The following is a 21,524-nucleotide window of genomic DNA, read 5'->3' as shown; positions in this document are numbered from 1 at the left end:
GAATAACTTTGAGCCACTTCCAATTTCTCAGCCTACTTCACATGAGGATATAAAGTAAAAAGAGAGCTATGCACATTGTCTTCACCTCAGTAGAAGATAAACGGGGTATGAAATAAATAACGTTAACGTTGTCCCCTTTTGGGCCTCAGAATAGCAAGCTGGTACAGATTCCAACTTTTTGGCCATGTTCATTCCAGTTGTGCAACCGAAGGCCTGATAGGAATATAATTTCTCAGGAACTTGCCTTAACCTTCTTTCTGAACTTGGCCGGAACAGCAGAACAGGAAGAGAAATCACCAGCAAAATTGGCATTCTTCTCAAGAAAAGAAGCCAACAGAAGCAGTAAGTCACGTAGAACCAAAAATCAAGTGGCAGCAGGGCAGGGGAAGGAAAATATGCATTTTTAAAATAGTGTTCTCAAAGCTTAATTAAACTTAAACTGTTAATTTAAACACACACACACACCACAAAGATTTCCATAAAACACAAGTGAGTGTACCTGAGTGTGTGCAGTGTTTAAATGTGAGAAAGCATCTTCCTGCTACAACCCTCTCTCAAACCAAAGAAGAAAGAAGGGAAAACAATAACCAGGTCTGTTTTCCTCACAAGCTGAGAAAATTATTTTTATGAGGTGAAGTCAAATACTGGACAGAAGAGTTGATTTTAGCTGGGAAGACAGGGACCGGGAAATGGTCTATTGCCGTTTGGCGTGTATTTGTTAAGACGGCATGGCAAAACGGTGTCCTTGGCAAATTCTATCCCAGGTATCTGCCCGTTTGGCCCCGATCCACCAAACATCCCATGAAAGGCTGTTGGACAATAAGGCCTGGATGAGGCAAACGGGACGCCTCTAATGATGCCATCAAGGGTAACAGCCAGGGAGCGGGGAGACAAATAACTGAAAATTACACATGCAACAACATTTGGAACATGGGGGGAGAGAGACAGAAAAAGACCAAGAATAGACACGGGGACGAATTAAAAAAAAAGAATAATGATATTTGTTAAAGTCGCTGGTTAACCCCGATGAATACGAAGGGATATTGCCCCATTTTTATTCCTCCCTCATAGGAAGATAGCCTTCCTTCTCTGCCTATGGCTTTCCCACCCTGCCTATGGGCCCGCCGATCAGCTGACCCCTGACCCCTGACCCCTTCCCCACTCTCCCTTAGTTGCTGCCATCATCTAGCGGCTCCATCATCCATTGCCGCCCGCTGTGGTGGCCTCTGCAGCCATGGCTCGTTGTAAGGGGCACAGGCTGCCCTTTGCAAAGATGGCGGCTGTGGCTTCTTTTAGGGCAGGGAAGCTGTAGCCGCCATCTTTGCAAAGGGCAGCCTGGATTCCCTTAAGGCAGGCTACAGTGGCAAATGCCATTGCAGCAAGCGGTGGTGGATAGTGGCTGTGGAGGCTACCATTGAGCAGGCCACCACGGATGGTGGCAGAGGTGGTGAAACAGCCAAGGTAGGGAGGCAACAGAGGTAGTGGGAAGGCGGCAGGTGGCAGGCTGTGGGGGTGTCACCTATTTATTTTAGAAAAACGACGAACCGATGAACCGATCCGTGGTCCATCGGTTCACGGGGAGGAGATTCGTGGTCCATGAACTTTGACGGACCATGAAACCAGGACAAACCACCATTTGGGCGCTTCATCCCCATCTCTAACCAAGAACTAAGCTTGACACAAATATGTTAACAACCACTATGTTTATCTGCTGTGAGATAGCATATTCGTTGTACTGAGGGCATAACGAAGTCTTGAGAATTAACACAAATGCAATGAAGATACTTTATTGGTAAAACGAGTAACACTTCCTAGTTACTTCAATAAGTTACTTTTAAAGGACATTTCTAGGCATGGAAAGGAATTCCTCAAGTTTTACGCCATTCTCTTATTAAAGGTTTCTCTTCTTTAAAAAAAAAGTAATGACACATAACGAGCAATGCTACAACATTTTAAAAAAGCAGAATGAGTAATGCTAATGGGTACTTTTATTCTGAAAAAAATATAAGCAATGGGTACAAGTTACCTTTAGAAAGTAACTTTCCATGTTCTGGCAGAAGTAACAGAAATTTGTAGTTATTGTTAGGAATGGTGACTGTGAAGAGGGATAAATTACTGTGGTTTCCCCACCTTGGGCTTTGGGGACAACATTGTTCTGATCCTCAAACCTCACCGGTCTTCTGAAGATTTAATGTGATGGCACTGGGAACAGAGTGTTCTCATTTCAAAGATTTTCCAACACACAATGACCAGTAAAAAAAGAGATGGTAAATATTTAAATATTACCCCATACATAGAAGAGCTCTTCAAACTATTTGTTTTTGTGTTTTTTTAAGGTTGGAAGGGAATCCAAAGATTCAATCAAAAACGTTGCCATGTTGACAAATATAGGTAACAGTTATTTCCTTATTAATAATCAAGATACAGCTTGTGCGGAAGTGAGCAGTACACCATCAAATAAGCAACATGAATTCAATTAAGTAAAAATGCCCCTCCCGGGTCTCTATCAAACCCCATCGCATCCTGGCAGCACAATACAATCAATAAGAAGCTCTGAATTATACTAGAGGTAGCAGCTGTTTGTATTCCCGGAGTCCAGAACCTTTGAATATTGCTCCCCTGATGTTCGGCTCGTGGGCGGTGAGCCAACGTAAACGGGACAAGCTTGGGTGTCTCTCACCGTAAAGGGTGGAAGCATCTTTTCTGGCACCACAGAGGAAAAGAGACTGCGTCCCAACACAGCTCGCAAGAGTGGCCTTCACACAATATTCCACCACGCAGGCAGTGAACGTGTAGATGGATTTACAGGGACCACACAGGCTAATCCAACCCAAAACCACCCCCAGGACATTGTGCCGCAATACCATCCCGATGAAGAACCACATATTTTTCACGAAAAGAAATCCTCTGAGCCTACAAAAGGCGCACTCAGCCACCAAGCATCTGAGTTGCCTCTCAGTATCGAGTTCTCCGCACATGCGCATGCGTCATACTTGCTCCTCACAAACATCCCTCAGATGTTTTGGAGAAGAGGTCAACTCATTCTGGAGATGGATGGGAACCACCTGCATCACGCCACCCCCCAAAAAAACCCTTGGAGACATCTACTGACCATGCCGAGAGGCTCATGTGAAGACCCCTAATGATCGCTATGGCTGTTGGCTCTTGAGTGAATGAATGCGCATGTGCTTTTTACAAGCCAAACTGAAACAAAAACACACACACACACACACAAAGGAAGGGTCCACAAGTTATTAAAGTAAGCTATACAGTTCCACATAATATAAATAGTGTTAGGTTATTATTATTATTATTAATATTATTATCGCCATTAATTTTTAGTGTTTTCATACAACTCCTAAAATAGGTGCTAGTGGAATATTAATGGAGTAGCAACGGTAAGGTTCATCCGAACAAGGCTTTCCTTCTGGATTGGCAGCCAAAGTCCTTCCTTCATATAGGATGGTTCTGAGAACAGAGGGCAGCAGCTCCGCTTCATGTCTGGTAGAAGTGGTGGTAGTGGTGGTGGTGCTCGTGGTGGTGGTGGTGCTCATGTCTCTGAATCATTTGTCCAACTTGGCCTTCGTACAAGATGACAGCCGGCAGGTCCCTGGTGTGCTCTTTCTCCAGAACCGTCCCCGGCGGTGGGAAGGTTTTGCAAACCTGGTGAGTCTCTTTCGCTCTCTGCTTGTGTCTCTTGTAAGTCTGCTGAGGCTGCATGGGCAAGTAAGGGAGATTTTGACCCACCCTCGCAGAAGGGGAAGCCATGGGCACAGAAGCCCCTTGAATGGGCTTACTCCGGACAGCTTTCCCAGTGTTCCCGGGCGCCGGGTTTTTGCTCTGAGCCTTCGGAGACTTTGCAAAGTGCCTGTTCGCGTCATGGCTCCGGAGCCTCTGTTGTATCTCCGCCAGCTTCGCGTAAGAAGCCTCCATCAAATTGACGGGGCCCGGATCCGCCGCCGGGGACCTCCGCTGGTGGGCATGGAAGATTTCTGGTTCGTGGGACCGAGACCTTGTTTGATTGGAAACTCGGATGGGAGGATGGTGCTTTTGAGCTGCCGGTGGAGATCCTGAGAAACATCAAGTAGGAACAGTTGTCAAAACTCTCTTTCATTTTACAAGCCTGCTCAGATATCAACCCTACTGATCTCGAACGGCTTTACTCCCACATAGGTACAGGGATACAACCCAAGTTGATTACCCGATTAATCTTGCATGTAGGTTGTAAAATACCTGTCCTTCAGGTGTTGCTAGGCTGAATGATAACTTCATATGGAGCATATATGTAAGTATTATTCTCACTGGGTTCTAAATGCACCAGTACACACTATTGTTGCTGTTATGTGCTGTCCCATCACTTCTGACCCAAGTAGGTACGTAAGATGTCCAAGGAGTGGTCTACCCCCAATGAATTTCCATAGCATGAATCTAAACCAGGTCTTCTACCCTGACCCTCTGTCCACTACACTACACTGTATATCACCCATAGATATATCTGAATATATTTTAAGCTCCTCACTACTATGAGTCGGTGAGTTGGCGCACCTGGCTATAGAGCCTGGGGAGTGCAAATCCTTACGGTGCCCCTTGGGTGAGGTGGCCAAGGAACATGCCTGGCCGATGGCGTTCAGTACCCCATAACTTGCATGGTCATACCCAAAATGTGGAGTCCTAGAAGCATCTCCAGAAGAAGGGACTTTAGTAAGCCACGTCTGAGTACTTTATACCTAGAAAACTTTGGGAGAAGTGAAATTGACTGGACAGTATAGAATTACTATTGTGAGATTCTGAAGGAAAGCCAGCAGTCTCATTCTAACAAAAGATAAGGGGATGAGATCCAAATATGTAGCATACCTGGCCCAAATTTTGATGTATAATTTTCAATTCCTGCAAGATCCAAATAGTGGTTTCTCCTTTCAATGTTTTCATCCACACAATGACGATAGCATCCATGTTGTTCAGGCTTCGCCTCACCCTGGTGGTACCTGGAATCCGAAGGCAGAGTCTATCACAATAATAATGTCTGCTTTTAAGTATAAGTTAGGTCTACATCTGCAGAACCACTTGATATTTTGGTATAATGCTATTCCTTCAGGGTGGCCATAATTGGTTTGGCGCATAAAATGTACTTCAGAATCACCGCACTGTGATTTCTCCTGACTGTAGCTCTACCTACTACATTATATGCTTCGCAAACCTTCTGAGTAGTCTACAAGGGCAGCCCTTCGAGAAACATATTGTAGTAATCTAGTCAAACATTTGCTTTACATGTCAAGAAATGTCCCACCATTACACTGGGGATTGGCCATGGGAGGGTAGCCGTGAGTAACTCCCAATTCCCCTTGGCCGAGAAGAACGACGATTCAATGCAGCTTCCACTGGGTTCCCGTTGGCTCAGGTGTCCCTTTGCCAAGTTGGCCAGTTAGTCTTCAGCAGAGTCTTGACAGTCAAGCCTTGCAAAATGAAGCAAGGTTGTAGATGGGGAGAGCATCATCACCATCATTGTCGTCGTTGTCATCAAACTCTATAAAGTCTGTTCCCCTGCTGGCTCTGTTAAGTCCAGGACTCTTTCCTGTTTTGTGCTATCAATGTATATATAGACCTATGGTACTGGACTATAGATCCCATTAGCCCTAGTCAACACAGATCACGGTAAAGCCTCTGGCTGCAAAGCCAGAGGTTGGGAGTTCGGTCATCTGCTGGGCCTTCTTGACAGAGGTTGGACTTGATTATCCCTAGGGGCCCCTTCCAGCTCTGCAGTTCTAAGATGATGATGATGATCGGGACACCTGCCCTTGACCCATCCCTGGCTCCATGTTCATAGAGCGAGAAGAGAACTGGAGACGGTTCTCCAGAGTGGATCACGAAAACCTCGTTCATTCTAGGATGCTCTGTACATGTGCTGCTTATGTTTTCCCTTCCTCCCATTTAACTGTACTTGTTAAAAGCCAGACAAAGCAAATGGGGGGCATTATTTCAATCCATTCCACTCTTTGCCTTTCGAGACGGCAAACGGGCATTAGGCCATTTCATCCCGTTGCTTTCTCTTCTCTATTCTTCCTTCCTTTTTTTTTCTTTTAATGAGTCGTTACCTGCGCAATGTCCCGAGGATACGACGGGATAGACATCAAAAACACATGAATCGAGCAGATGAAAAGGCCCGATACCGAAGATTCGCCCGACGCTTCTCTCTCCTAATCTTTGCCAACAACATGACAAGATGTTTTTCAGAAAAACAAGGCCTCTTTCCCAGACCGGCATCCTAAATAATATTGCACATTCCTTCGGGGAGCCAGAACTTCAAATAAGGCTGTTTTATCTAATCTTTTCAAGGCTAGAACAATACCTGCAGCTGTGCATAAAACAGAAAACTGGTTCTGTGCTTTACTGAAAACCGATGCACCCTTGAGTCACAAGAAGGGGGGGGGAGGTAGAAACTTTTTCTTTCCTTCTTTTTTTTTAAGTTCCTCTCTGAAGGGTATCTCTAAAAACATATTTTAGAGCACACACCGCTGTCGTTTTTTTCCTCCTCCAGTTCATGCAAAGTATCATTTACCCTTTGTATAGATCATTGCCCCAAACAAAAGCTTGCCCTGCCATAAATTCATTAGCCTTGAAGGACCCGACAAGATCTTCCTTTAACGATTAATATGGGCTAGAAGGAGGGATGTAAATAAATCCTAGCTTGCTGCTCCTTTGTGTGGTAAGTGAGAAAAGAAGGAAAACCAGACAAGAAGAAGCTCCTCAAGATGAGAGAGGGAGATTCAAGGCAGAGTAGGCCTCAGAGAGATTTTGCATCCAATTTCAAAATGGGTTTTCAGCATATGTCTGGAATATGTGCAGTTTCTTGAGGGGGGAAAACCTTGTTGCCTTCATCTCTTAGCAGTGTGTAGGGCAAGAAGGGGCCCTCTAGATCATCAAGTCCAGTTTTGAAGGCCCTTCTCATGCCATGGCCACCTAGCTGGGTTCTACAAAATCAGGCAGGCAGACCATGCTTCATAAGCATGCCCACATTACCTGAAGCTTCTACACTAGTGGGTCCGAACTTTGGGTCCCCAAAGGTTCTTGGACTACAACTCCCAGAAATCCTGGCCAGCACAGCTAGCAGGGAAGGCTGATGGGGGTTTTCGTCCAAGAACATCTGTGGGGACTCAAGGTTGGGAACCAACCACTGTCCGCAATGTGGAACAAAGCAAGACTGGTCCTACCGTTGGGCAAAGTGAAGCATGAAACGGCAGCAGACCATTATCTGTTTTGCAGCTCTTCTGTTTTTTGATGACATGAATGAGGATGGGGTTAATTATGGGATATGTCTGCTCCATATACCCAGATAGCTTGGCTGTTTGCATCTTGAGTTAGAGGGGGAAGAAGCACATAGCTGGTGCTCTGTCCCAGACAGCGTCATCTCATGGTTCAAACCACACGAACAAAAACAAGGGAAGCCGTTTCTGATCACCAAAGTAATGTCAGGTAAAGGTAAAGGTAAAGGTTCCCCTTGACAATTTTTGTCCAGTCGTGTTCGACTCTAGGGGGCGGTGCTCATCCCCGTTTCCAAGCCATAGAGCCAGCGTTTTGTCCGAAGACAATTTTCCGTGGTCACATGGCCAGTGCGACTTAGACACGGAACACCGTGACCTTCCCACTGAGGTGGTCCCTATTTATCTACTTGCATTTGCATGCTTTTGAACTGCTAGGTTGGCGGGAGCTGGGACAAGCGACGGGCGCTCACTCCGTTGCGTGGATTCGATCTTATGACTGCTTGGTCTTCTGACCCTGCAGCCCAGGCTTCTGCGGTTTAGCCCGCAGCGCCACCACGTCCCGAAAAAGTAATGTCAAGGGGCCCACAATAAATGCTGAATGTCATTTTCAAACGTGAACCTGACTCTTCTCAGGGCTGCCTAGACACCTCTGCTGGAAAGATCCCCGGTCAGGAGATAAATGCAGACTTCGGTTCATGCTTACCTGAGGGAACCCCTTTGCTTCTTTTCACAGTGCCTCGGCTCTTCGTTCCCTTTGCTCTCCATTCGGTGCCTTGAGCTCTGCAGATCTGCCCCCAGGACACAAAAGAATTGAGTTATTGCCCCCATTCTGATTGATGTTCTTATTATATGGAACAAATGGGCCTTGTATACCCCTCAATGCAGAGGGAACAGAAAACCACATCTAGCGTCACCTACACAGAGGATCATCATCACCACCACCATCATCTTAGAACTCCAGAGCTGGAAGGGACCCAATGGATCATCAAGTCCAGATCATTGTCAAGGAGGCCGAGTGGGGCATCAAACTCCCAACCTCTGGCTCTACAGCCATAGATCTAAACCACTGTGTTATCCAGTAGTAAGCCAGTTTCGTACACTAGTTAAAGTCTTGGCTGGGGATGCAGGAGATCTGCATTCGGATTCTCACTCAGACATGAAACTCAGTGGGTGATCTTGGGCTGGTCACAGTTTCCCAGACTAACAATAGGGTGGGTTGTGAGGCTGAAGAGGGGAGGGAGGGAGCTCTGCACATTGCCTTTAGCTCCCTGGAGGAAAGGGAGGATAGACATGTGAAGACTTAATGAAAATAAAAGATATGGGCATTCAGTTTGGAAGGAAAAGGAAGTGACCTAGCCTTGGAGTATCAATGTGCATGTTGCTCTAGAAAAGAAGGGAGAAAAACACCTGGATTCTTTATCTGTCTACTGGCTCCCCACTAATTCAGCCAGTTTCTTTCATGCATGGATCTTCCATTTGAACAAAGGGAAGTGTAAAGCTCTAAGTGAGAGATAGATCATGTTGTTATATGCCATTTGCGTTCACTCCTACTCAATGACCTCCCTTTAGTTTGCAATTCTATATTTATTTATTTATTTATTTATTTATTTATTTATTTATTTATTTATTTATTTAATTTATATGCCGCCCACACTACCCAAAGGTCTCTGGGCGGCTTACAGCATTAAGTGTGCAGTTTTTTTAAAAAAAAATTAGAAAACTGAGAACTGCCTTTTAATGTTTAAAAGCATGAACTCCAGCAGATAGCTATATTCTGGTGAACTACTTTACCTGGAGCGTGAATCAGGTATCCAAAGTTGCAAATATCTAATTCCCAAATAGCTGTAACCAATTTTTTAAAACCTTCTCAGGAAAGGCAAGGAACTACAGTTTGATGTTTGAGACAGCCTGCCGGGTTTAACCCTGGTGCTTCCAGTTAAAAAATCTCAATAGCAGATAATGGGGAAGTCCCTCTGTCTGAGATGTGGACATCCAATATGCCCAAGGCTTCATTCAAAATATGAAGCACTAAAAGTAGAATACATTTCTGAGTAGCAAGTTTATTCATCAGGTCTTTGACACTGGAAGCTGAAAGGTTTCCAACCCAACACTTACCACCATGGTTGAGTAGAATACTTTTCTTCTTCTGATTCCCATCTGGAGCCACGGTGAGCTTCACCCGCAAGGTTTTACTGGAGCTCGGCGAATGATTTACTGAAGCATCCACTACTTCGTAGATGGTATGAAGCAAGCTGGTGATGTCCTATGAATGAAGGTTGCCGTAAACACAGGAAATGCAATATGTTAAGAACAGCAATGGCAGTTATCTGAAGTTCATATATACCCAAGGTGTTTCAGGGAACAACAATAGGATAAGACAGCTTCTTGAGGCTATATTTATGTGACCACTGTGAGTGTGTCTACCCATTGACACCAAGCAGGCTTACTACATCACTAGTGACCTATACTTCTGGACCAATGCTTCATACCTGGAAGCACACAAGACCCGGCTTGGTCAAATAATGAGGGGAACTATCTAAACAAGAGAGCGGATTTACATGTACAGATCACACCCAGGGGTTGAAGAAATTCACCAGATTCTAAAACTTTCAACTGGTTGTATCAGAATGAAGAATAAAGGAGACCTTCCATTGGTCTTCTAGGGAGCAAACAATCCTCTCTTGCCTGGAAGAGGAAGCCACTGCACTTTGCTAGGGTGTATCCAATTGTTTCATAGTAGTTGTTGTTGTTACGCGCTATCAACAACTTCTGATTTCTGGCAACGCTGATCCAGTTTCCAAGGTATGTGAGATGTTCGGGGAGTGGTTTTGCCATTATCATGTCTCAGTGAGTTTCCATGACCAAGAACAGATCTCAACCTAGGTCTTCCGAGCCTAAATGTGACACGGTTTTCACTCCACCACACTGGATCTCATTGACTAGCTGTTGGTTCTATTGATAGCCTTCCTTTCTTTCATTGAGAGCACAGCGGGACTTATGGTTCCCATCCCTCCCATTCTACCTTGACAACGATAACCCTTTAAGGCAGGCCAGGCTGGGAGAACTGAACTTGCCAGCATGTCATTCGTTCTCCCCCAAAATGACAGCTCTTCCTCCCGTTTATAAGCAGAAGAGAGAATGGTTGCTGTGCGTGATTCACATCTTTTCTTTTCCAGCATCATCTTCTTCCCACTCTATCAGAAATTTGTCTATCAAAAAACAGCATCTCCTAATACACAGAGGGGCAACCTCCACAGTGTTCACAAGATGGTTCCTTCAAGAATGATGAGGAACACAGGAGCAATAAATAGCTCTTTGAAATGACCATTTGTTTCCTAATCCAGCAGGTTGGGTAGTTCTGCATGTCAAGCCTGGCTAAGTCAGAAAAGTTCAGAGGGTCACAAATTGCTTTGTCGATCTGTAGCCACAGGTAATATCTCTTGTCCACGAGTCCTCCTGAATCAAAGGGTGCCCAATGTTCTGATCTCAGCATCGTAGCATGGCTCACTATTTATGTAGCACAGACTCAAACATATTTGGGTAATCTACTTTCAAAACGTAAGCTCCCTGTAGACTTGAGTTCAGTACAAGTTCAAAGTCATCCATGGTAATACAGTTGATTGTTTATCTCAACGCGCAGTTGCTTCTACAGCCAATATTAACGGAACAACCTGAAAATATTTCATGCCACCAACAGGATTATGATCACACATGAGAACCCAATCCCATTTTGGACATCAAAGTACAGTGGTGCCACGCTTAACAACGATAATCTGTTCCAGGAAAATTGACGTTAAGTGAAAACATCGTAAAGCGAAAAAACCCATTGAAACGCATTGAAACCCGTTCAATGTGTTCCAATGGGGTACAACTCACCGTCCAGCAAAGATCCTCCATACGGCAGCCATTTTCACTACCTGTATAGCGAGGAATCCATCCCTAAACACAGTGGGGAGCCATTTTAATTACCCGGTGGCCATTTTGAAACCGCCGATTAGCTGTAAGAAAAACGTCGTTTTGCGAAGAATCAGTTCCCAAAGCAGGGAACCGATCATTGCACAGCGAAATTCCCCCATTTAGACCATCATTTTGTGATCGCAATTGCGATCGCAAAAAGATCGTTAAGTGGATTCGTCATAATGCGGGGCAATTGTAAAGCGAGGCACCACTGTATTGTAGCGGACATGGAAGGAGTCTCCTGAAATAATATGAGAATTGTAGACACACGTGGGCATCCCCCGGAGAGTTACAGCAGCCTTTGGGCTGATCCTTCTCCTCCAGAAGCACTACTGGATCGCTTCTGACATGAACCAAGAATAAGATTGAAGTACGATTAATCTAATTGGCCATCCTAAGAAGAGTAGATCTGTCGATTTAATGGGATGTACGTAGCAAATGACTTCTCATTCAGCAGGCACTTCAGTGAGTCCATTCTGGTTTGAATATCCAGTTGGCCTTGGGCCCACATTCAACTGAATCAACACGTGGGCTGTTTAATACATTCGATGCTCAATGATCCTACACTCAAGGTAGCAATGGTCCAAGTCATGCATGTATGGGACCCTGTACTGATTATCTTCCCTTTTTCTTAACGAGAAAGGGTAACTTGTAGTTTTGCTCACAAGGACCTCTGGTTTCTTCATCACATGTGTTTCGATAAGAGGCAGAAAGCATCTGCATTACTTGTACAGGATCCTCACACCAAGGGTTTGCGACTACGGTGTGGCTCAGAGTTTGATTTAGTTGAGGAAAAAGTTTCTAAAGTAACCAACAGGAACTCGTGATCACAAATCCCGGTGTACTAACTTGATTTTGGCTTTTGATGGTCCAATTCTTAGCACTCAAACGTAGTGCTAGAAATGAATTATCCCTCCACTTGCTCATCTTGAGCACCTCTGTTGCTTCCAGACCTGCCAGATATTTACATGTGGAAATCTAATTTCCATGGGATTTATCCTTAAAAATAAAATCAACATGCATATCCTTAACCAAAAAAAATCCAAGGTCTCAACCAAACTGGCATGCAGCTCGTCCTGGGTCCAATCACTGGAATCATGAGGTTTAAAAAAGAAATGGAGGACCTCCGCAAGAAATCTTGAAAAGCTTCTACCGAGCAGAGCAAAGCTTGGAAAAGGAAAGTTGCTTCAAAGGCAATGTGGCAAAGCGGTTACAGTAATGGCTTAGGAATCTGAACTCAAATCTCCACTCAGTAACTCACTGAGCCACTTCGGTCAGAAAAGCTGTCTCGGTTCCACTCAAGCTTGTTGGAATAAAACCAGGAGATCCAAATAACAAAGAAATTGCTCCCAAACCCCACAGAAGTAGATTCATTTATCTGCTCTAGCCCACTGCAAAGAAGCTATATTCAATCCTTTGGCCGTTAAGTTAGACCTTCAGCTTCTAGGTTTCTAGGTGAGAACTTATTAACGGTGGTGCATTTTTCACCTCATTATATTTTATGGAGGAAAAACTGCTCTCTGACCCAACCGTGCCATGTTGACAAGGATTTTGCTAATCTCGCAGTTTATGTAATAATTACATTACACTCGTGTGACATTCACACCGAGGGCAGAGGTAGCTGAGACATTCTGCTGCATTTTGCTACCCTCCCATCACCTTCATAGGTGCATTTCATGGGGACACAGGAGAGGGCTTTCTCTGTTGTCACGCCCAGTCTGTGGAACTCCCTCCCACAGGAGGCCAGACTGGCACCATCTTCACTGTTTTTTCTCAAACAGGCAAAGACCCCTTCTCTTCAGGCAAGCTTTCCCTGAGTGACTGAGCGAGAGTTTTAGATGGACTGCTACGCCTTACCGCTTTGACTGTGTTTTTAGCACTGCTTGTGTTTACCATTTCTCAGACTGGTGTTGGTTCATTTCTTTTTTAATATTTGCAACCTTATTGTTTTTTAACTTTAAATATGGTCTTTCAATGGTATAATCCGCCTTGGGTCCTTTGTGAGGAGAAATGTGAGGTAGAAGTATTTTAAATTAAATTAAATTATATTAAATTATATTAAATTATATTGATAGCTAGCTAGCTAGCTAGCTAGCTAGCTAGCTAGCTAGCTAGCTAGCTAGCTAGCTAGCTAGCTAGCTAGCTAGCTAGCTAGCTAGGTAGGTAGGTAGGTAGGTAGGTAGGTAGGTAGGTAGGTAGGTAGGTAGGTAGGTAGGTAGGTAGGTAGGTAGGTAGGTAGGTAGGTAGGTAGGTAGGTAGGTAGGTAGGTAGGTAGGTAGGTAGGTAGGTAGATAGATAGATAGATAGATAGATAGATAGATAGATAGATAGATAGATAGATAGATAGATAGATAGATAGATAGATAGATAGATAGATAGATAGATAGATAGATAGATAGATAGATAGATAAGGCACATAGATTAGGAATAATGCAGGAGAGGGAGGAGAATGAATTTTAGTGCAGGAAGAAAATACAACACCTCACCGTCTCATACGAAGGAATGACAGGAAGGAAATGGAGGTGGGATTGGAGAAACTTTAAAAGAGAAAAGTTCCCTACAAGAGAGAAGGGATTTTAAGCAACAGCTTTGTGACTGGGAAATGCTGAAGCCAAATCGCTCGATGGGGTTATGCGGGATGAGAGAAGGCAGATGGAAAACGATACAGCAAATGAAAGGCAAAGCCTCACAGATAACAATGCAGTAGCTTTATTTCAAGTTCAAAATCTGATTACTAACATCCACGTGAAATTAATTACCGGGCCGCTGCCAAGACCTCTGAAGGCTTCCCATGAAATACAGCAAGCTCATTTATGAATAAGGTCAAGAATGCTAGGGAATTATATCCACATGATGTGGTAGGAAATTATCTCCTCTCCTGCCAAGCCGGTCATCAATAGGGCTTCCCCCACTATCCTCGAGACCGTAGCCTAAATCCAATTTGAGCCCCAGTTAGAAAAGATCCATTGAAACAATAGGGACTTGGCAAGTCAACATTATGGGTGCAACAGATGCTCGCAAATGTTATAATCATTCATGGTCAATTTTTTTTGCTCCTGCGCAAGAGCAAAAAGTTCACCATTTTTATTTTAGTCTTACTTAGCAAAAAGGCTTGCAAAGAGAGAAAAGGGTTTTCTTGCAGGGGAAACCTTGTAACCATATGTGAAGAACCTCATGCTCTACATTACAAAGTCTGGTTATCTTGGAAAATACTGTACGAAGGACAAGATGTTCTGGGCAAAATATAGCTTTTTTTCCCCTTGTCAAAAATTTATTTACTCTTCCACAATTTTTTGTGGTTTTTTGCAAAAAAGTGACAAATTTGTGAAAATATGTGTGTGGGGGGGAGAGAACTGGAGACCCCACTAGTTGGAATCAGTGGGGCTTTGGCTCATCCAAGGAGTGCATAGATATGTCCAAGTAATGGTTGCGTACGTAGAGCAGGCGAAGAGGATGCCAGAGCTAAGATCGGCTTCTATTTATTGTTCTTCATGGGAAGCTCCTCAGCAGTTCAGTATTCCTACAGCTGCAACTTATTCCAGTGGCAATACCACATTGAGAAGCAAGCAGTGTAATACAGTGCATCTTGGACAGGGACTCAGGACCCCTGGGTTCAAATCCAGGAGGGGGGAACGGTAAATCACTCCTTGAACATCTCACATTACTTTGAAAGTCGTACTTAAGGTCACCATAAATCGGAAGTGACTTCATGCCAAGTCCTCAGTTAACCTCATCCGGTAGCTTCATATAGATGGTAGCAATGCCAAGTGAAGACCTTTTTAAAATGTTCCCAGGCCATACTATCATACTACTGTTCCATTTTAGAACTGCAGAGCTGGAAGAGACCCTATGGATCATCTGAGTCCAGTCCCTAAAGCACAGCGGGGAATCAAACTCCCAACCTCTGGCTCTGCAGAAAGATGTCTCAACCATGGAGTTTCAAGTCCTTTGAAAAACTCCTAAATCTTTTAGTCTGTGCTCCTGTATGCACTTGCATAGAACTCAATGGGTCTTGCTTCACAAGAGACGTACATACGATTGCACTGTTTCTCTCTAACATTCTGTTCAAATCTACTAGTTTGGTCGATCGCTGCACTTTAGAACCGCATGGAAGCTGAAGCTGCCTAGAAAATCCAAGTTTTCTAGGCAAAGCCACATTTTGTTCCTTTGTAATTAAATCTGATGGTGGACAGCCTATAATTTGACAGAGAGGGTGGCCCAGACCTCTGTTCTATGCCCATAAATATGATGGACTGTCGCCGTTAATCCCACTGGAAAGAATTTCAAAAGGCCCCTTGCTATTTTGTTACCTGAGCTTTAAAGGCAAGAGGGGAACCAAGACGAACATACAGTTTGCTACGGTTTGTTTTGACACTCTGTTTAGAACACCATTTGTTTCAGATTTTTATCCCTTTCAAAAACAAGCACTTTCTAAACAGCCTTTCTTTTTTAAACAGCTAATCCCTGACTTTAAACAATGGCAAGCTTTAAAAAAAAATAGTGCAAGGTATTCCAAACGCAGTACAATGAAAAGCTGGTGCACAGACACAGTTGCAGCATCAAGCAACAACTGTACATGGTGGATATAACACAGCTGTCCCCAACCTGGTGTTCTCCAGAACAGTGGTCCCCAACTTTGGGCCTCCAGATGTTCTTGGACTACAACTCCCAGAAGCCTTCACCACCACCTCTGCTGGCCAGGATTTCTGGGAGTTGAAGTCCAAGAACATCTGGAGGCCCAAGTTTGGGGACCACTGCTCCAGAAGATAAAACTACAGTTCTCATCATGCCTAACCAGCATGGCCAGTGTTTGTCTAGTGGAGGCAGAAAAGCACTCACACAACAAATCCACCCCACTTCCTGAGCTGCTGAAACTCCTATGACACTGCAGTTTAGCCAATTAGCATCAGACATACTGCCATTACAAAAGCAATACAATGCAGACAATAGAGACGGGAATGAATTTTAAAAATGAATCACCAAATTTGTTCAAGAATCTCTGATTCACTGATTCATATTCATACAACTCAATGCCCCAACAAATCACGAATTAACGAATTTCAGTGATTTTTGATTTGTTGATTTATTTGGCTATAAAATGACCCACAGGGCACCTAAAGACAACAAAATTGCAAGGAAGCTTCCCAGGGCTTTCCTCTAAAATTCCTCCAAGTTTGGTGAAGATGGGGTTTCCCCAAGCCAGCTGCTGAAGGGCACTTTTCTGGGGGATGCATTTCGTAGGTGTATAACATGGATGTCTGAAATCCAATCTTCACCAAATTTGGAGTGATTGTAGAGGAGAGTCAGTAGAAGCTTCTCTGTGATTTTGGTATCTCTAGGTGCTTTGGGAGATACTTTATAGGGTTTTAAAAATTAAAAAATGAATTGACAAATCAATTTGTCAATATATCAGAAAAAATCACAAATTTGTAATTTGCGGTTCATCGATCTTGATGAATCACAAATCAAAATGAATCACAATTTTTCTGATTCGTGCCCATCTCTAGATAGGACATTCTTCTTGACAGCCACACAACTAAGTGTAACTCACCTGGGAAGAAGACTGAACAGCTCTGAAGCTAAGCTAGGTCTATCTCCAGTCAGGCTTCCCATTCCTGCCCCAGTGGTAGCTGGGACATTTCCTCTGATCAGGAAGCTAAGCAGAGATAGGCTTAGCTCAGCCTCAAAGCCTTCCAGTAGAAGCCTTTCTCCCAGGTGAGGAGTAGTCTGATGTTTGTAAGTTGTCTGTTGGGTAGAACTCCCAGAATGGAGAACTGTGGGGTTTGTAGTCCAAGAAAGCCAAAAATCCCACCCCTAACAGACAATATAGGATGCTCCCCTTGTCCACAAACACCACATACAAATCAGAAAGCTAAGCTTCACTCACCTCACGGGTAACTCTGCCATTGTTGTCAAAGTCGTAAAGTGTGAAGGTCCATTCTTGCCTGTTGTCCTCCTCAACAGACACATCACACTGCAATTCCTAAAGAGCATACAAAGAACAACAGATTGGTGAAACCAAAAAGCGAATCAAAATCGCATTGCATCAAATCAAATCGATTTGCAAACCAGGCTAATTTCTGATTTAAATTTTATTTTTAATCATTGAGAGACTGGTCCTTTAATCTTCATCATTTGTATTGAGAAAGGTATCTCATCTCATTTATATTTAGTTGAGGGGGGGAGAAGCCACCTTATACAAACACACTTTTGCATGTCCACAGTCACAAATACACAAAGTCCATCTTTACTTAAAGTAAAATCATCTGATAAAAAGAGTCACACTACATTAGGCCAATAATTTCAAATTTCCAATTCCATCCAACAGAAGTTAGTCTAATGCTTCGGAGAAGTCACAAGAAATACATGAGGGCAAAAGGTGCGACCATTCATATTATTTCACCTCTGGGCAAAATTCTGACTTTTCTTCAAAACACATCTCGGAAACTAGCTCGCCATTAAGGTTTTCTGTCATCCGAATGGGCCAGGCCAGTTTTGAGTCCATGGCTTGGCTGGTCACCCCTAAAGCAACAACTTTGGCACTCATTATCGCATTTATTTTCCTGGATGGGAGAAGGAAGATATCCAGGACTGCTCCTGAACTAATTCCATTCTGCTCAGGCTCCTGGAGAAGTTGAAACATTTTGCTCTCATTGAGTTAGAAAAAGAAACTATATGAAAGCCACTCACAAAAATGCTGGGAAGCATAATGCAAGATTTTTCCATTATATAAAAGAGAGAGAGAGAGAGAGAAAGGACAGACAAAAGTTAAAGGGGGAGCCTCTAGTTAATTCAAGGAAAGAAAGTAAGATACGCACAGCATGAGACAGGATACGGTTGAAACTGAAGTGACCCTTAATACGAAACAGACCCATAGTATAAACTCGTATCTGAAAAATCCTTTTTCACAACACAGCCTTTAAACAGGGTATTAGCTCTGTCTCTCCGTTGCAACTCGTTAAAGCTTTACATCTGCTGAGGCAGAACCCAGTTTGGGATGAATAGGAGAGGACAAAAAACATTTATAATTCTTGCTTTTCGTGATCATGTGACTGCTGATTTAGGGTGCAACCTCAAAGGGCTTTAGAAGGTCTCTCGTGGTGGCATCCAGAGGCTCTCAAGCCAAGGCCATTCATAAAGTAACAGTTTTGTACAAACTGTTAAAGGGAAAGGATAAATACCAATGGTGTGTGCGCTCGCCGTTCCCATGCAGTCCAATTTGGTTCGCAATCAGGGATCTGTCAGACTCCAGAGCATAAGCCCTCTTTCACACCCAGGACCCCAGTGTTGGTTTCTAGCACCTCCTGGAAAGGTTGGTTGGGGGAGATCTCTTTCTGAAATCTTAGGCAGCTTGTGTAAAGATAACATAGACAATCCTAAACTGAAGGGATCCATGGACTCTGATTTGGTTGAGGGCAGCGACCTACGTTCCTGGTGGTTCAGCTACATGGCCACAGAATTTCGAAGTTGAAATCGGTGGCTTCCTCGGTGACTTCCTCTATTAATTCAAAATTCCTGCTCCTCTCCCAGCTTCCCTTCGTTCTTCTGGAAGGTGGACTGGAACCGGGGGGGGGGGGCGCCAGGACAGCCAATATTCCCTACGGCACCCACAAAGCCATGTTTGAACCCTATCCGTTTGTTTCAAGCCACCCCGCAACAGCTCCGCCAAGGCGATATTTGAACCAGGATCATCCTAGTTCCTACGCCGGGCTGCTGCGTGACCTCAAGTCCTTGAGGGGGGGGGGACAAAAGGAAAAGGAAAACAATAAGCTTCCGTAGACTCCGTCTGCTGGACGGTTCTTCCACCCCCTGCATCTCAAGTTGCTGGCCTCCCTTTCTCTTGAGGCTCAGAAGATCCGGGAGTCAGCAAGAGTCGCAACTCCGGCCATGGGGGCAATTAAAAGGAAAAGTCGTTGCACGCAAGTAAAATAAACAGCTCCAAATAGCTTTGGCATGATGGGAGCTCAGAAATACCTGCTTGATCTGCTGACTTGAAACCAATTCCCTACAGCAGTTAACGGTAAAGCAGCCCCCCCCTCCCGCCTCGTTCCACCCTGCTGAGTTCAAAGGCAGCCTTCTCTTAGCTATAACAAGCCCTGGCTGAAAGCTGCCAAAAAACTCTCCCCACCCCAACCCCACTGCACACACACGAGAGAGTGGAAACAGTTTCGTATTACACAAACATTCCCAGCACCTTTAAAAGCCAAAGCACACCCACCACCTCCAATTTAGCCCCCCCTCTCCCTCTTTTCTCAACAGCTGCATTTCAGATTCTTCGGTGCCGGTCATAAAATGAAAGCATTTGCCATTGTGTTTGCCTTCACTTACATTATCTGGAAGCATCAGGTTCTCTTCCTTTGTTTATGTGTGTGTGTGTGTTTTAGTATGTAATTCTCTGCCCTCTTGCAAGGAATCTTCTTGAGGTGAAGTACTTAAGACACATTAGCTTTCCCCTTACATTTTGTTTTGGTGAAGACATAATCTTGGATAAGAATCTCAGAACTGCAGAGCTAGAAGGGACCCTATAGATCATCTAGTCCAGCCCGTCAAGGCAGCACAGCGGGGAATCGAACTCCCCACCTCTGGCTTTGCAGCCAGAAACCTAAACCACCGATGTCACATTAAGATAGCAATCCGTAAGAATCCTGATTCTTACATTATTTGTCAAACACTCTTCCCGAGTTTCCTACAGCACCCAGAGGTAACTGGGAGGAAGCCTACACCTCTCGGAACAGAATTCTCATGCAGAAGGTGGGAATCTGTTTGTGCCCTTTTCTTACATCCGGTCAGTGTCATGGGGAATAGAAAGTATTATGGATGTGAATCAGGGCCTCATTCCCTACAGCAATGGGGACCTCTCCAACTGGAACAGCTGTTGGTCCGAACTTTTGAAGAAGCTATTGATCCCAACTTTTTGGGCAACTATTAATCAGAACTTTGGGAGGAGCTATTGGTCTAAATTAGAGATGGGCTTTTAGTATTCATCTCCCAGCAGAGAGTCATCTGAATATCACCAGCACAGGTGGTTGGGCCAATTGAACCCTCCCACCAGAACCAGGCCATCCACTTATCCCTCGCAGTGTTCGTTCCACACCAACTGCGGAAGCAGCTAGGCTGGTGCTTCCCTGCTTTCCTGTGCTGCTGACCATCTCAAGTCTAAACCTTTGGGGGCAGCTATGGGTCTGAACTGTGATGTCCTGCACTGCCACCCTCATAATGGCCAAAGAAGAGTTCTGTAGGTCAGTGGTCCCCAACCTTGGGCCTCCAGATGTTCTTGGACTTCAACTCCCAAAAATCCTGGCCAGCCAAGGTGGTGGCGAAGGTTTCTGGGAGTTGCAGTCCAAGAACATCTGGAGGCCCAAGGTTGGGGACCACTGCTGTAGGTCATATGCTCTTCTGGACCAGGTTGGCAATCACTGCTTCAAGCTTTGACCTTCAATCCAGGAACCTTATCAAGGAAGAATTGTGTCCGTTGCCTCTCTCGATGGCAGAGTATCACACTACCCTGTGCACATGTGATCTTCTCTGAATTTGGAAGATGAGCAAGAGGAAGCCTGGGTAGGACTCGGCTGGAAGACCACCAACTATTTTAGAACTTGAGCATCTGCTGGAACGTGACTAGGTTCCTCTCGTCAGTCCTTCCCATGGACATATGCAGGGCCAGCCTAAGAGAGAGCTTCTACTCCAGAAACCTACCAAGCACATTGCCTTTCGAGGTCAAACTAAGCAACACATACATTATATTTTAAGAAAACGCACTTCGCCAAGGAGTTCAAGACTGCTCATTTGCTCCAGCGTGTCTTCTTTTTGCCCATTGAACTTTACAAATCTGAGTGCTATGACACAGATCTACCCTAAAGTAGGATAGGAAATGAGTTACCTTAACATCTACTTTGGCTCTTAGGGCCAAAACACATGTTCTAGGAAATGCAACTTTGCTGCTATTTCAATATTCAGGAAAGCCATCTCTTTTGTTATGCGCACCTCTGAAATTAGATATGAAAAGGAAGCCATTGTTTACATTCCAGTGATAACCCTTGTGACTCCTTTGAGCGTGTCACATTACATTCATTTTTGCCACTTGAGGGAGCACCCCTTCGAAATTAGATTGAAGCAGTGATAGGTGACCTGGTGTCCTCCAGATTCCGGGCGGCGGGGGGGGGGGACTACAACAGCTAAAAGTCCCAGCTAATTGTCAAAGGTAATGAGAGTTGTTGTCCCAACCAACTAGAGAGCAACTGTCCCCTATCATTTTCCCCCCTAAGTCTCTGGCTGTGGAGTCAGAAATGGGTGGTTTGATTCCCCACT

At 44.4% G+C, this 21,524-nt stretch overlaps 1 protein-coding gene across 1 annotated transcript in view; it reads right to left on the bottom strand.

Moving 5' to 3' along the window:
* Nucleotides 1–1,771: 1,771 nt before the first annotated feature.
* Nucleotides 1,772–21,524, bottom strand: part of NKD1 (NKD inhibitor of Wnt signaling pathway 1) — a 105,119-nt gene continuing 85,366 nt past the window's right edge. The window contains exons 6-10 of the mRNA XM_020807559.3: nt 17,104–17,199; nt 9,375–9,522; nt 7,963–8,047; nt 4,855–4,985; nt 1,772–4,070 (exon numbers count right to left, since the gene is read on the bottom strand). Of these exons, the coding sequence (XP_020663218.3) occupies nt 3,496–4,070; nt 4,855–4,985; nt 7,963–8,047; nt 9,375–9,522; nt 17,104–17,199 (1,035 nt within the window). The 3' untranslated portion in view covers nt 1,772–3,495. The remainder of the gene's footprint in view (nt 4,071–4,854; nt 4,986–7,962; nt 8,048–9,374; nt 9,523–17,103; nt 17,200–21,524) is intronic.

Source organism: Pogona vitticeps, chromosome 10, assembly GCF_051106095.1.
Source record: "Pogona vitticeps strain Pit_001003342236 chromosome 10, PviZW2.1, whole genome shotgun sequence".
Classification (NCBI taxonomy): Eukaryota; Metazoa; Chordata; class Lepidosauria; order Squamata; family Agamidae; genus Pogona; species Pogona vitticeps.
This window is presented reverse-complemented; position numbering and strand designations above follow the sequence as displayed.